We start from the raw sequence: 16227 nt of genomic DNA on the forward strand, positions 1-16227 counted from the left end.
ATTTTTGAGATTTTTTAAAATATATTTATCAAGAAAATTTCATCAAGAAGGTATTTTGGAGCTTCCAAACAAGAAAATCTCATTAAGATTTTTTGAGATTTTTAATTGTATTGAATGTGAAATTTGAGACTGTTAAATGGATTTAACAAGAAAATGTCATTAAAAGATATTTTTGAGATTTTTAAATTGCATTTAAAAAGAAAATTTCATCAAGAAAATATTTTTGAGCTTCGTAAAATGTATTTACCAATTAAGGTTTTTTGAGCTTTTTAAGAAGTATTTAATAAGGAAATTTAATTTAAAAGATATTTTTGAGATTTTTAGAATGTGTTTAACAAGAAAATTTCATTAAGAAGAATTTTTGAGCTTTGTAAATATATTTAACAAGAAAATTTCATCAAGGAGATATTTCTGAGGTTTTTAAAATATATTTAGCAAGAAATTCCATAAAGAAGAAATTTTTGAGCTTCTAAACAAGAAAATTTCATTCAGATTTTTTAGCTTTTTAAAACGCATTTAACAAGAAAATTTCATTAAGAAACTATTTTTGAGCTACTAAAAATGCTTTTAGCATGAAAATTCCATAAGGAAGATATTTTTCAGCTTTAAAAACTACATTTCACAAGGAATTCCATACAAAAGGTATTTTTCAGCTTTTAAAAATGGTTTTAACAAAGAATTCCATGAATTTTTTTTTTGTATTTCTGACCCTCAGAAACTCTTGTTTTGTATTTAGAACCTTCCCAGAAAATACCAAAGCAAGAAGATATTTGAGGATATTCAATCTATAATTTTTTTCTTCAAGGTCTCAGTGCTTTTAAAATAAAAAAATTGCTGAGAACTCACTTGATTCCTGGAACTTCACAGGATTTAGGTCTCGATGACCCAGTCTGAAATAAAAGGGAGAGAGACTGAAAGGCTGGAGGGGATTGCCCTGGAAATATTTCAATTAATAAATTTAATAAAGAAATTCAATTAAAATAAATAAAATAAATAAAAAATTAAATTATTAAATAAATTAAATTTAATTTCATCATTTCTGTCTAAGATCTGAGAGCTCTTAGAATATATTCCTTTTTTTTTATTTTTTTGCTTTATTTAAATTTATTGAAATTTTAAATTTCAAGAGTTTCTCCTCATATAACCAAACCTGTGCATTCACACACATAAAATCCTTTCTGACCAAATGTTGATTATTTCAGAATTTAATCTCCAATTTCAGGTAGTTTATGAATATTGACAGTAAGTAAATTATTTATTTATCTAAATATATTCAGAAAATAGAATTTCTACAATTTTAAAGGTGCAATTCTCACCTTTTTAGTGTCCCAGCCTTGCTTGGAGAGGTTTTTGTCTGCATCAGAGGTGGTTTCTTCCATTCCAGGGACAGTCAGCAATAAAACTAAATTTAAAAAAAAAATTAAGAAAAAAAAAAATTAGTAATCAATAATATTCAGCTTCTCACTGAGATATTCTCAGACTGGAAGTTGAATTTTTGGGAAAATCTTATGAAGTTTAAATTATCAAGGAGGATGAAACAATTGCACTCTGTTGGTTCAAAAAAACCCAAAGATTCCTGAAAGCAGATATAGTAATTAATAAAAATCTAAAATAAAATAGAATAGTAATTAATTATTAAATCAGTGAGACACAAACCTGTCCAGGGAGCTCAGAACCCCTGGGTGGTGGGTGAAGGGTTAAATTCAGGAGTTTTCCTCAGATCAGGGAATTTTAAAGCTGGAGAAGAACTTTAGGATGAAAATTGCTGATTTTCCTGAGCTGGAGCAGGGACAGGGCCCAGCAGAGGGCACCAGAGTGAGGGGGCAGAGCTGCTCCAGACTGGGATTGAACTGGGAATAAACTGGGATTGAACTGGGATTGTTGTGAGATTGAACTGGGATTGGTCTGGGATTGGTCTGGGATTGTTCTGGGATTGGTCTGGGATTGAACTGGGATTGAACTGGGATTGTTCTGGGATTGGTCTGGGATTGAACTGGGATTGTTCTGGGATTGGTCTGGGGGGATTGTTCTGGGATTGGTCTGGGATTGAACTGGGAATTGAGGGGAAATTGGGATTGAACTGGGATTGAACTGGGATTGTTCTGGGATTGGTCTGGGATTGGTCTGGGATTGTCCTGGGATTGAACTGGGATTGTCCTGGGATTGAACTGGGATTGGTCTGGGATTGAACTGGGATTGTTCTGGGATTGGTCTGGGATTGTTCTGGGGGGATTGAACTGGGATTGGTCTGGGATTGTTCTGGGATTGAACTGGGATTGGTCTGGGATTGTTTTGGGATTGGTCTGGGATTGTTTGGAATGTTGGGGATGCTCCTGGGGATCCCCAGCATTAAACCCAGGGTGAAGCCCTTGCTCCTGCCCCTGACTGAAACCCTGGGAATTCCAGATTGCTCCAGCAGCTCCTCCTGAGCTCTGGCAGTGCTGAGAACTCACAGCAGAGTCCCACCAGCCCAGAGGATCCTCCCCAGGGAATGACAAAATTTGGGGCTCAGGAAAATGTTCTCCCTTTGTTTTGTGTCGTTTTTCCTGGATTTCAGCACCCAGAAATGTGAATGTGATCCTATTGTGCTCAGCACTCCTGAATTTTACAACACATGGAGCCCAATCTGTGGGATTCCATTGTTATAAATGTTTTTATCCCCTTTTTTTTTTTTGCTCACCTCTTTTCTGCTGCATGTCCTGTGAACCTCCTGAAAAGGATTCCTGCTGAGCTGGAGTCATGGTGCTCTGGTGCAAGGCAGAATCAGAATTTGTCCTGAGAGAAAGCAAAACCCACAATATTTTTATTGTCAGCTTCACTAAATAAAAGAATTTTCCTCTTAGCAACAACTAAGTAAAACCTCGATACTGTGCATTAAAACCCAAAAATTCCTGTATGGCAGAAACCAGGCAGAATTTCCTTGTGAAAAAAATCAATTTGCAGAACAAATTAGTTCAAGTTTGAAGAACAACTGTTTCAATAATGGGATTGAGAGGAAGACAGGATGGATTGGTTGCCCGTGTTAGAACAGAGTTTTATCTGCTTTGTTCAGATTAAAGTTGACCAAACAATGCCATTTTTAAGCTGTTTAGCCATAGTTTGGTTACTTTGGTGGCTGAAAAACAAACACTCCTGGTTGGGAGGAGGAAAAGGAAGGGTTAAGATGGGAATTTTCATGACCAACACATCTCAGAATGAACTTTGTGATTTTGGTCACTCTCAGAAAGTGTAACTCTGTGTTCCTTCCCACTGGAACATTCCCAGCCCAGCTTCTGCACCCAGAAAAATATCCAAGTCTTGGCTGTGCCTGGGAACTTCTGGATTTTTAATGATTTTTAAGGATGTTGACAGATTAAACTTTAAGGATTTACCTTTAAAAAGGTACCAATAAATTAAGGTATCACTTGCAGACACCTTAACTTTAAAGCTCATTTCAAATGAGCACTATTGAATTAAAAACTCCATTTCTGAATTTCAGGCACAATTCCAACCTGCTGCAGCTGGAGGTGCTGCAGTGTCACAGAACATCCCAAACCCCAGGATGGTGACACCCAAACCCCCAGGATGGTGACACCCAAACCCCACAATGGGTGGTGGCACCCAAACCCCCCAGGATGGTGACACCCAAACCCCAGGGTGGTGGCACCCAAACCCTAGGGTGGTGGCACCCAAACCCCCAGGATGGTGACACCCAAACCCCCAGGATGGTGACACCCAAACCCCACAATGGTGACACCAAAGCCCATTGTGGTGGCACCCAAACCCCCCAGGATGGTGACACATAAATTCCCCAGGATGGTGACACATAAATTCCCCAGGGTGGTGGCACCCAAACCTCAGAGTGGGGACACCCAAATCCCCAGGATGGTGGCACGCAAACCCCCAGGATGGTGGCACCCAAACCCCCACAATGGTGACACATAAATTCCCCAGGGTGGTGGCATCCAAACCCCCAGGATGGTGGCACCCAAAGCCCATTTTTGTGGCACCCAAACCCCAGGGTGGTGGCACCCAAACCCCCAGGATGGTGGCACCGAAACCCCATTGTGGTGACACCCAAATTCCATTTTTGTGGCACCCAAATTCCATTTCTGTGGCACCCAAAGCCCAGGCTGTGTCACCCACCTCCTCCAGCTGGTGTCTGACGGCGGTGACAGGTACACGGTGCCATAGGGGCAGCTGTCCACGTGAGCCAGGGTTAAGGCAGCAACACTTCCCACTCCAGCAGGAAATCTTTTCCCAAGAATAATTCCAATTATCCTGTCAGAACCACTGAACTCACTGATTTTCTGTGGGGAAGTGTAAAAGCACCTTGACCCGAAGTATGATGTGGATGGCTGGAATATCTGAGCAGTAAAATCCTCCCTCCTTTTGCATGGATTTCACTCTGGTGTCTCCTGTCACACATCCCCTGCAGCCCCATCACTCCCAGCAGATTTTGAACCTGTCAGGAAGGATCAGCTCAGTCCCATCCCCAAATGCCAGGAGGATGAATCAACCTGCACTGAAAGACACGAGGAGCTGCAAAGGAGAATCCTGCCTGGGGTTTGCTCAGCTCTGAAGGGAAACTCCATTTCCCAGACAGCCCTGCCCTCCAGGGAACCATGGAATGGTTTGGGGTGGAATGAGAGATCCAGAGCTGGCAGTGAGGGTGACCCAATCCCACTGTCCCTGTTCAGTGTCCCCAAACCAACACCACTTATCACTGGTGTCCACCTAGACATTGAGCCATTGACCAGAACCCTCTGGACACATCACCCAGCCAATTCCTGATCCAGTTTAGACATCACCATATCCCATGGGACAGAAACACTTCACACAAGCCCAGCTGATGATGGCAGCAAGCCCATCAGAGAAGGCCACCAAATTTACAGAGCACCCCTGCACTGAGTGACACCTGCTGGATGTCCCCAGTCCATGCAAGCATCCCTCAGCTCCAGGGATTATCCCCAGGGATAGGCAAGGAAAGCTGAACTCTTACTCACAAACAGGGGGGAATTCTGGATTTGAGCAGGGCTTGGGAAAGGCAGTGACACAGAGCTGGGTGAGGAGGGGAGGAGAAGGGGGCTGTGCCCACCACAGGCAGGGCTGAGGTGCAGGAGAAGGGAGCTGAGGTACAACCCTGCTGCCAAGGATTGTGCAGGAGAAGGAGCTGAGGTGCCAGTGTGAAGAAGGGACAGAGGTGCCAGTGTGCAGAAGGGACAGAGGTACCAGCCCAGTGCCAAGGATTGTGCAGGAGAAGGAGCTGAGGCGCCAGCCCTGCTGCCAGGGACGTGTGCAGGAGCAGAAGGGAGCTGTGCCCACTGCAGGCAGGGCTGAGGTGCAGGAGGAGAAGGAGCTGAGGTGCCAGCCTGTGCCAAGGATGTGTGCAGAAGGGAGCTGAGGTGCCAGTGTGCAGAAGGGACAAAGGTGTAGGCCCCGGTGCCAAGGATGTGTGCAGGAGGAGAAGGAGATGGGGTGGCAGTGTGCAGGAGGAGAAGGAGAAGGGGTGGCAGTGTGCAGGAGAAGGATCTGAGGTGCCAGTGTGCAGGAGAAGGGACAGAGGTGCCCGTGTCAGAAGGATCTGGGGTGCCCGTGTCAGAAGGAGCTGGGTGGCAGTGTGCAGGAGAAGGGACAGGGGTGCCCGTGTCAGAAGGAGCTGGGTGGCAGTGCCAGCCGTGCCAAGGATATCTGGCGGCCGTGCTTGTCCACGGAGAGCGGCCGGCGGTGCGGCGAGCCCAGGCGGTTGCGCTCCCGGTACACTCTGTCCACCAGCCCGTGGTGCCGCGTGGTCCTGCTGGTGTCCAGCGCCGACGACTGGAACGGGGTCTGGGACAGACACAGCCATTACCCACAGGAACAGCCCCAGCCTGCCCGAGCCTCCTCTCCTCCTGTGCAGGCTGGGCCACTCTCAGAACCGCTCTCAGAACAAGACGTGGATGTTGGATCGGTTTGGTTTTTCCTTGTACAGCTTTGTGGGAAGCTGTCTCCTGCAGCAGGGCCATGCTGGAGCTGCCCTGGGCTGGCTCAGTGCTGCCCTCACACCCTGGCACCCCTGGAGCCCTGGTGAGGGCAGGAGCTGCCAGCTGCTGTCCCCATGCCCTTGGTGCAGCATGCAGGGCGCATCCAGAGAACATGCTGCCATCCAGCCTGAGCCCAGGGCAGGAGCTGCAGGCTGAGCTCAGCACTGCCCAGCACACTGCCTGCCCCCCGGGCTGCTCTCACCCCTCCTTGCAGCTCATTTATTCAAGGGGGACACTGAGAGAATGAAAAGAAAAAGAAAAGCAGTTTCCTTCCTCCTCTGTCTGATGGTTTGGAAGTGATTTCCAGCTCCTTCAGGTGGGATGATCCCACCTGGACTCTTATCAGCACCGACATCCTGAGCAGATGATTTCAGAGCAGGAGGATGGCAGGGGAAGGAAGGACAGGGAAGATGAATTCCCAGGCTAAACTGGAAAATTTCCCCATTTTCCACAGCCCTTCCCAGTGTAGAGCTGGGGGGGGGACAAAGGAAGTACCGAGGGGTCAATCTCTGCAATTTATGGGTCTCCAGGGAGAGAAATCCTCCCCAGCCTTGCACTCCCTGCCAATGTGAACAGCTTTGCTGAGTCCCTCAACACCATCTGTTTGGAAATCCAAAATTTCCTCCTCCATTCAGGTGCTGCACGTGGCAAATGCACTGTCCTGTCTGCCAAGCCATGAAACCATCTGGCTCCCACATTCATCCCTTTTTTCTTTTTTTTTTTTTCTTTTCTTTTTTTTTTTCCCAAGTGTCAGCTTTGGCTGTTGAAAAGATTATTTCTATAAAGCTTTGCATTTATTTTGAAAGGCTTTGTTTGTATGAACTTTTTAAAGAGCCTTTTTACTATTTTAAACTCTTTTCTCTTCTGCAAATATTGGGCTCCTCACCCTCTCTGCACACACAGGCTGTGTTAACAGAGCTGCAGAGGGGCTCTGGTGTTTATTTTCTCATTTCAGGGCCAACATTTTATATGCAGCAGAATATTTAAGGCAACAGGGGACTAGAAAGGAGCACAGTGACTTTTTACAGGACTCTCAGCATTTCAGTTCATGGGATTTGTGCTTCACTTCCTCACTTGGCTGAGAAATCTCAAATAGAATCTCAATTTTAAGGCTTTTAAATTCAAACACGGTGCTTTAATCTCTGCTGCAAGCACTGAGCAACAATCCCCACACACAAGTGGGAATATTCATCATTCCAAAGTGACAAAAGGTCTCAAACTCTCCTTTTTTTCTGTTGTTACAGCCCAAAAGGCAGCAAAATTTACAAATACGTGCCTGGAAGGTCAACAGGAAAAGCAATTTCCTATGTCAGTGGTGTCAGCACAGTGCTGCTAAAAAAGGAGCAGCCAGTCCAGAGCACAGGGAGTGCAGAGCTCACCTGGAATTTAAAGGGAGCATAAAACTATAAAGACAAAAAGTTCAATGTAAAAACACCTATTTTTTTAGGGTTTTATCTTTTTTTTGGCACAATTTCCTTATTAAAAACACAATAAAAATCTCATTTGAGTGCAGCAGTGGCACAAATAAACATGGAATGTGTCCCAGCTCAGGGTTACAGTTTATGGGAAGGGGGATTTTTGGGGAAATGCTGTTCCCTGGCTTTCCAGATCCCAAAAGAATCCTGAATTTAGGGAAACAAAAAAACACCTGAGGAAATGGGTATCACCTCCAACAGGTCTGATTTATTCCTTCCTATAAAATTTATTCAGGGCCAAACAACCAGGAGAATGTTCCTGGATTAAAATTACCCATCTCTGCATGGCATAGGGAAAAAAATGGATTAAAAAAAAAAATTAATAGGTCTGAGCATCGATTTTATTGGGGAAAATAAAGAACTAAAAGGTTTCACTCCCCTGAAAAACATTCAAGGGTTTGAGACCAGACCCAGAACCCCCCATAATATGAAAAAAACAGCTCAATACAGACAGGAAGGAAAAAGCTCTGTGCTCTCCAAGTGTCCTTTCAGGATTGCTCAGGAAATAAACCCAGGTGAGGTGGGTGAGGGGAGGGAAGGAGGAGTGCTACCTACTGCTGGTTGGTATTTTGGTGCCTCCTGGTGCCAAGCAGGATTTGGGAATTCATTCTGCCCTTCCCCATGGGTTGAAACATGCAGGCTGAGTGCACATGCTCAGAGATTGCTGAAACCACAGGCCAAGACTGAATAACCCACTGTCTGCACCAAACCAACCCCCAAAAAACCAGAAATAACCACATGACAGCAAGTCCAGGGAGTCTGCACAGGAATTATTTGCATGTTCCAGACTGGGATGCATGGCAAAACCTGGATCTGGGTGGCAGCCCTGCAGTGCTGGGGGTGCTGTGCAGGGCAGAGCAGTGTGCAGAAATACGTATCCACCTGGGCAAACAGGACCAGTCCTAAATACGTATTTGCACAAACCTAAAAACTTGTTTACCAAAGAGACAGGAACTGCTCCAAAGGCTTCAGCCAGAGCTCCGTTGTGCTGCAAATCAAAGAAGCAGAAGATGCTCAGACACCAAGGCTCTGCCTCCAAACCATCCCAGAGCTGCCTGCAGTTCTGCTTTCAGCTCCCAGCTGGAAAAACCTGGGAAGCTCTGCCCCCCTGTTTTGTTGCTTGTCATCATTTGTTATGTGGAACAACATCAATCTGTATTTTTTTTTTTTTTTTAAGTGAGTGCAGGAAAAAATATAGAAAATCCCAGGGTTTAAGGATAGTTTGTTTCTGTCTCCTCCTTCAGTCATTCATAAATTTTTTGAATATTCCCTTTTCAGCAGTTAGGATGAAAACCATCAGTGATGGCCATCAAGCACAGAAATATTATTGTTTAAAAGGAATTCTTAACCTCCTTTAACAAAAAGCTAAAGAGAAAAATTTGAACAGAGCAGATATTGTGGAGTAGCACTGACTTCAATCTACTACAAACCTCTGCTCTGTATTCCCCAAAGAATTCAAGATTAAAATAGACTTTTGCCTCTCCTCCTCCTCAAGATTCAAGCTTTTAACCTGCCCAAATTCAGCTGTCTGCACCTATTTGAAGAAGCAGTTGAGGAGGTCAGCAAGAGTTTCTCCATTTTTATTAAGCAGCCTCCATCAGAAAACCACAAACTGCAAAATTTCCTTCCCACCACATCCTCGAGAGCTCAACTGTAACTGTGACTGCTCAAAAAAGGAAAACCAATGCAGAAATGTTCATCATTTGGAGCACTCTAAATCAATTAAATGTGAAAATCAGGAGTCCACACAGGATCCACCAACTAATCCTGTCTTTTATTTATACAACATTTATTTTACAACACCCTGTGTCCAAACGTGCTTCAAACAGCAAAATATTCACTTGAAATCTGATTTTCTGTTTTAGCAAAATATTCACCTGAAACTGATTTTCTGTCTCAGCAAAATATTCACCTGAAACTCTGATTTTCTGTCTCAGCAAAATATTCACCTGAAACTCTGATTTTCTGTTTAAGGTGCATCATTCCTGGAGTCACAAAACCCAGCCAGGACATTCTTACATTTCCTTTCCAGACAGCCCAAAACAAAGTGATTATTCTGATACCACTTTTTGTCCTACTGCTCTTCTCCTCTCCCAAAATTCCTCCCACAGAACATGCACATCAATTCCTCCACTCCCCAGCTCCCAACATCACCTTTATTTCTTCCCATTCTGCTTTGAATTTACAAATTTCATTAGGAATTGCATCTCTCTGAGTATTCCTGGGATTCCAGGGATAGGAGAGCTAAAATTTACAACAATCAATATATAAAAAAAAAAACCAAAAAAAACACACACACACATCCCAAACTCATCAGAAATCTTTAAAGCAGGGTGCTGACTTCTGGGATTTCACACCAGCATCCAAGCACAGAATTCATCAGCAAATCCAAGGAAAAACCTGGAAAAATGTGAACTCACCTGGAAGGGGAGATCCATGGCACTGTTCCCAATCTGGTTCACATTTGGCAATGACCCCCCATAGTACTGGCCACGACTCTGCCCCAGTTGCAAATATTGGGTTTTCTGCAGCTGTAGCTGAAAGAAAAGGAAGAGGAAAATATAATTTCAACTGTTTTAACCAGCACAACTCAACACTGTGATGACTGAGAATGGAAATCATTAAAAGGCATCAATCCAACTTTTAGAAAGCACAAGTTTCTTGCAGCAGGAAAAGTCCTGGAGAAAGGGCAGGGAGAGATTCCCAAGGAAAAGGCAGAGGCAGGTTTGAAAACAAAGGACACAGAGGTTTTCACAGAAAACTCCTTCAGCCAAGGAGGAACCAAACCTGAGAATTCCCTGTGGGACAGGTGGAAATGGAGGGGAGGCTCTGCAAAGCTCCACTGAATTCCAGGGGTCACTCCCAGGAAAATATTCCAGGGGTTTGCCCAGAGCTGGAGACATTTCTGGGTGTTTATATGGGATGCTGAGGGGTGCTCTGGCTGCTCAGGGTTTTTCAGGGATTTTCAGGGGTGCTCAGGGATGTTCAGGGGTGCTGAGGGGTGCTCAGGGGTGATAAGGAATTTTCAGGAATGTTTAAGGATGCTCAGAGGTTCTCAGGGATGTTCAAAAATGCTCAGGGATGCTCCTGGATACTCTGGGATATTCAGGGATGCTAAGGGGAGCTCAGTGGTGCTGAGGAATGCTCAAGGATTTTCAGGGATGCTCAGGAATGCTCAGGGATATTTGGGAATGTTTAGGGATGCTCAGGATTTTCAGGGATGCTCAGGGATTTTCAGGAATGCTCATGGATATTTGGGAATGTTTAGGGATGCTCAGGCATGTTCAGGAATGCTCAGGGATGCTCAGGGATATTTGGGAATGTTTAGGGATGTTCAGGAATGCTCAGGGATGCTCAGGGATATTTGGGAATGTTTAGGGATGTTCAGGAATGCTCAGGGATGCTCAGGGATATTTGGGAATGTTTAGGGATGCTCAGGGATGTTCAGGAATGCTCATGGATATTTGGGAATGTTTAGGGATGCTCAGGGGTGTTCAGGAATGCTCAAGGATGCTCATGGATATTTGGGAATGTTTAGGGATGCTCAGGGATGTTCAGGAATGCTCAGGTATATTTGGGAATATTTAGGGATGCTCAGGGGTGTTCAGGAATGCTCAGGGATATTTGGGAATGTTTAGGGATGCTCAGGAATGCTCAGGGATATTTGGGAATATTTAGGGATGCTCAGGGGTGTTCAGGAATGCTCAGGGATATTTGGGAATGTTTAGGGATGCTCAGGCATGTTCAGGAATGCTCAGGGATGCTCAGGGATATTTGGGAATGTTTAGGGATGCTCAGGAATGCTCAGGGATATTTGGGAATGTTTAGGGATGCTCAGGATTTTCAGGAATGCTCAGGTGTGCTCAGAGTGCCCACACCACACTGCCAGGATGCAGAGACAAGGCCCAGCCTGTTCATTCCACACCAACATTTTGGGGAGTATCCATGGAGGATCAGAGAATTGCAGAATGATTTGGGCTGGAAGTGACCCCAAGGATCATCTCATCCCACCCCAGCCATGGGGACACCTCCCTCCATCCCAGGCTGCTCCAGCCTGGCCTTGGGCACTGCAGGGACCCAGGGCAGCCACAGCTGCTCTGGGAATTCCACCCCAGGCAGGAATTTCATATTAAAATAGTCCCTGAATAAAAGCACACCCTGAGGACAGCTCGTGCATTTATTCTCCTGACATCCAAACAATTCCTAGAAAACTTAAATATATTTTCTTCACAGAATTTCCCTCAGAAGCCACCAATTTCCAACAGCACAGACAGTTAAAATCTCTGTGCTAGAGCTGAGGGACCAAACTAATCCCTGATTTAGGAGATGAAACCTCTCCACAGAATCCCAGGATCACTGAGCTGGGAAAACAGCTCCAAGATTTGCCAGGGTGCAAGGGCAGAACACCACCCACAAAGCAGCTGAAGGGGTTTTTTTTCATAAAAAAAGGACAGATAATCCCCTTAGGCTGAAGATTTATAAACCATTCCCAGTCTTCCCTATCAAATGGCTCAGAAAGATCCCATGTAAGGAGCAGGAAAGGCCCTTTTGCTTTTCTTGTGCAATATTTTGCCACACAATTCCTGAAGCAAGACATGAAATTAGAGAAACCTTGTGCTGGTATCACTTAATGAGTCACAGCCCTTCCAACTCAGAGCACAAAAAGCACAATATCAGAACTAGCTGTGCTTTTTCCCTGGCCCCTGCATATGTTTTTGTTGTTTAAAAAAAAAATTTAAAAAAGAAAAAAAAAAGCCTTTTTGGGATTTGGGCCAAAGACTGAAGTAACTATTTCAACAGGTGTTGGTTTCCTTTCAGAAGGCACCCAGGGAGGAGGGGGTGGCTTTGTGTTTTTTTTAGGATTTGGGTTTTTTTTCCTCAGGATATTCCCACCTCAAAGCAGCAGAGGACAGGGAGGTCAGAGATTTGTCTTTGTGCATGGAAAGGAGGCGACCCCAGAGCTGGGGGAGCCCAGGCTGCTCGGTGGATCATTAATTTCAGTGAGGATAAACACTGCTGGAGATGGGAGCCAAGAACAAGAGCAGTGACTGCTGCTCCTTGTCATCCATCAGCACAGCAGGGAGGGCTGAGCTGCTCTGCTCAGCTCCTGCTTCCAGGACAGAGTGGCCCCCAGACTCTGCAGTTATTGCAGCCCATCAACAACTGCCACTTGCAATCTGGGGAGATCAGCTGCAAGCAGAGCAGCCTTTGTGTCCTGAGCTCCTCCCAGCTCTGCATTTTTGGAGTTGGTTTGAATCTTAGGAGTTTTCATTCCAGTGAAATCAGATTTGGTTTTTATCTTCTCAGAAAATAAAAAATAAAAAAAAAAAAAAAGCTGCAGATTTCTCAGAGATACCTCAGTATGAGGAAGGAATCACAAATTAATAAGAGAAAATCTCCAAAATCTACAAACACCCAGAGCTCAGCTCCTCAAGGGAATCCTTTTCTGTTAATCATCCAAAATTCACATTAAAATTTCAATTTGAAAAACTCAACACTTGCAACTCAAATAATTACTAAAATTAATACACATACAAATAATGGCTTATTTATGAAATAAACTGAAAACTGCCTGGGATTTCTTTAATTCAATGAGGAAGGAATCACAAATAAGAAAAAATCCTGATAAACCAAGGAAAAGGGAATTTCTGTGTTGGCCACAGTTTTGTTAATTCCAGCAGCTGCTGCTGCCTTCCCACATCCCCAACCTGAACATTAAAATCAATAATGACCACACATAAATGAATGAAGGTTGGGAAGAGTTTTGGACCTTTTCATCTCTATAATCTTGGGAGAATACTGATTATTTTTATAATCTTATCATGTTTTGGATAATTTCTTGCAAATAATTACAAATGCTTCCATTATTTACATGTTACTGATATAAACTCACCCATGCTGTTATCAGATAGTTCAAGAGGTGGCTGAAGAGATGGATTTGCAAGTTGAGCTTTTTATTTTAATTTCCCATGTAATTAAAAATTAATATGATGAAATCAAACAACAGCAATGTTTTCACCTCAGTGCATCAAAATCCAGAATAAAAGTTTGGGAAATTAAATATTATTTAATTCCACCCCACACCTTCCACTACCCCAGGTTGCTCCAGCCTGGCCTTGGCCATTTGCAGGGATGAAAATCCACAATTTCTCTGGTCAATCTGTCCCCACCCTTTAGTAAAACAGATGCTGTGCCTAAAATGAAATTTCATTTTCCTCTCCATCCACCCTGTGAAGCAGAGCAGGCACATGGCACAACTGGGGATGAGGTTTTGGAGAAGGGGTTGATTTTAATAGCAAGCAACAAAAAGGAAAAAAAAAAAACCTTTTCTTAATAGAAAAATGCCCATTAGTGTGGAAATGTTAACAAGTCTCAGGGCAGCCCCAGGGTTATCTCCTGGGCTTGGATTCAATTAGTGCACTTTGGACTGGGGATGAATTCAGCCAGGGAAGGATGATAAGGAATTACTGAGTGCTCACAGATTTATTAATTTCATCAAGCACGAGGACTGGGTGACTCCACACTGCAGCTTTTCCATCTCTCTGTGAGGTGGCCAAGAGCAGCTCCCTGACAGCTGAAAATATTGCTGAATATCCCAGCTCCTTCCCAAGAAAGCTTCTGGGAAGGAAACAGCTTTTGCTTGTTAAACCTCTTTATTCCTGCCTGCTTTTTTTGTTCCCCAAACACCAGATCCAAATGGAATCTGTAATTTTCCTTCCACCAGCCTTTCTCTTATTCCACTTAACTCGAAATCTTCACTTTTTTTTTTTTTTCTTTAAAATCCATTTTATTCACAAAAAATATAATTTATGTGAAGATTTATATGAAATAGATCAATTTTTCCATCTGGGTCACCATTTGCTGGACACACAGCTGTGTTTGTAGGGAGAGATTCAAGTTCCACAATGAAAAAAATAAATAAAACCCCTAAATACAAACCCAGTTTTCCTACAGACTTTTTAATATGCAGATGTGAATTAAATGAAGCATTTATTAAAAATTCAATGCTTTAAGTTCTTGAAATTCTTCCCTGAAAAATTCTGAGTAAATTACAAATTTGTGGGGAGAACTTACTGGGGAGTTTGGTGATTTTGGCACTGTAAATCAACCTAAATCCACTGGAAAGGTTTTTTCTTAAAATGTCTTTTTTAACAGATGAGATTTGGACTGGCAGAACGATAATAAAAGGGTGGAGTGTCCGTTTGATAAAACCCCAGATATCTGATGACTACAGGAAGCAAAGATTTGGTGATAACAGCTTTTTCACTGCCTTGCAGTTTCCACACCAAGATTACAATTTCATTTTTTCCCCTTTAAAAAAAAAAAAACAAAAAAAAACAAACCTTCCTCTTCAGCACCTCCAGCCTAATAAGGAGCAAAACCAGCACGGATTAAAATTAGAAAAGAATTATTAAAGCTTAATTGGGACTTCAGTTCTGCTGGCAGGATTTAGTGGGGGTTTATTATTGGGAAATCCTGTTGTGCTGAGCAGAGTTTGAGCAGAATTTGCCCAGGAATTTTCAGCTGGAGCAGCCAGGATTTTGAGAGATTTTGGATTTTTGGATGGGAGGAAGTTGTCAGTGCCTGTGCTGAGAGGAAGCAGAAGGAAAAGAGGCTCTGGTTTGTCTCTGCAGCTGGAATTAAACAGCAAGTCAAACAAAGGCTGCAGTTCCTGCTGCCATCCCAGCGGGACTGGTGCCTTCAAAGGGACTTTTCTCCCCATTCACAACCCTGGTGTTGATAAGAAAAGCAAATAAAAGCTTAAAAAGAAAGAGACCTTAACAGCGATTTAATGATTCCAGTTTAGATTTAGTGGCAGCGCTGCCACGAGCTACAAATCACCTCATTAACTCTTTAATTATTTAAAAAGTTCTTGAAGGTGCCAAAAACTCTCCAAACACCCAGAGCTCAGCTCCTCAAGGGAATCCTTTTCTGTTACTTATCCAAAATTCACATTAAAATTTCAATTTGAAAAACTCAACACTTTCAACTCAAATAATTATTAAATTAATACATATTCAAATAATGGCTCGTTTATGAACCCACCCTGAAAACTGCCTGGGATTTCTTTAACTCAATGAGGAAGGAATCACAAATAAGAGAAAATCCTGGTAAACCAAGGAAAAGGGAATTTCTGTGTTGGCCACAGTTTTGTTAATTCCAGCAGCTGCTGCTGCCTTCCCACATCCCCAACCTGAACATTAAAATCAATAATGACCACACATAAATGAATGAAGGTTGGGAAGAGTTTTGGACCTTTTCATCTCTATAATCTTGGGAGAATACTGATTATTTTTATAATTTTATCGTGTTTTGGATAATTTCTTGCAAATAATTACAAATGCTTCCATTATTTACATGTTACTGATATAAATTCACCCATGCTGTTATCAGATAGTTCAAGAGGTGGCTGAAGAGATGGATTTGCAAGTTGAGCTTTTTATTTTAATTTCCCATGTAATTAAAAACTAATATTATGAACTCAAACAACAGCAATGTTTTCATCTCAGCAGGCACCTTTAATATGTAAATAAAGGAGTTTATCTTCCATGCCCTGAGGAATGAGGGAAATAAATTTTCTGGTGCAAAGGCTCATGTTTGAAACTTTCTTTTGGAGCACCTCAGAGAAAAAACAAGGTGTGATAACAGCAAAGCACAGCTCAAATTCTATGATAAAACAGCCTGGTCCTCTAGGAAAGGGCTTGAGACAGAGGAGATAAAACATATCTGAAATTCCAGTCAGGTGAGCA

At 43.1% G+C, this 16227-nt stretch overlaps 1 protein-coding gene and 1 long non-coding RNA gene across 10 annotated transcripts in view; both read right to left on the reverse strand.

Moving 5' to 3' along the window:
* LOC130264615 (uncharacterized) overlaps positions 1–16227 on the reverse strand; it is a 105235-nt gene that overhangs the window by 23755 nt on the left and 65253 nt on the right. The window lies entirely within an intron of this gene.
* Positions 1–16227, reverse strand: part of CRTC1 (CREB regulated transcription coactivator 1) — a 50850-nt gene that overhangs the window by 22758 nt on the left and 11865 nt on the right. For 6 of the 9 annotated variants that reach the window (XR_008842494.1, XR_008842493.1, XM_056512921.1 and 3 more), the window contains exons 2-8: positions 9898–10014; positions 8418–8465; positions 5671–5808; positions 4126–4187; positions 2681–2775; positions 1317–1402; positions 847–890 (exon numbers count right to left, since the gene is read on the reverse strand). Coding sequence is in view for 7 of the 9 variants with exons in the window: in XM_056512921.1 (XP_056368896.1) it covers positions 847–890; positions 1317–1402; positions 2681–2775; positions 4126–4187; positions 5671–5808; positions 8418–8465; positions 9898–10014 (590 nt within the window). In the remaining 2 variants the exon portion in view is untranslated. The remainder of the gene's footprint in view (positions 1–846; positions 891–1316; positions 1403–2680; positions 2776–4125; positions 4188–5670; positions 5809–8417; positions 8466–9897; positions 10015–16227) is intronic. The other 3 variants (XM_056512926.1, XM_056512924.1, XM_056512923.1) reach the window with 1 other exon arrangement.

Source organism: Oenanthe melanoleuca, chromosome 28 (genome assembly GCF_029582105.1).
Source record: "Oenanthe melanoleuca isolate GR-GAL-2019-014 chromosome 28, OMel1.0, whole genome shotgun sequence".
NCBI classification, from domain to species: domain Eukaryota; kingdom Metazoa; phylum Chordata; class Aves; order Passeriformes; family Muscicapidae; genus Oenanthe; species Oenanthe melanoleuca.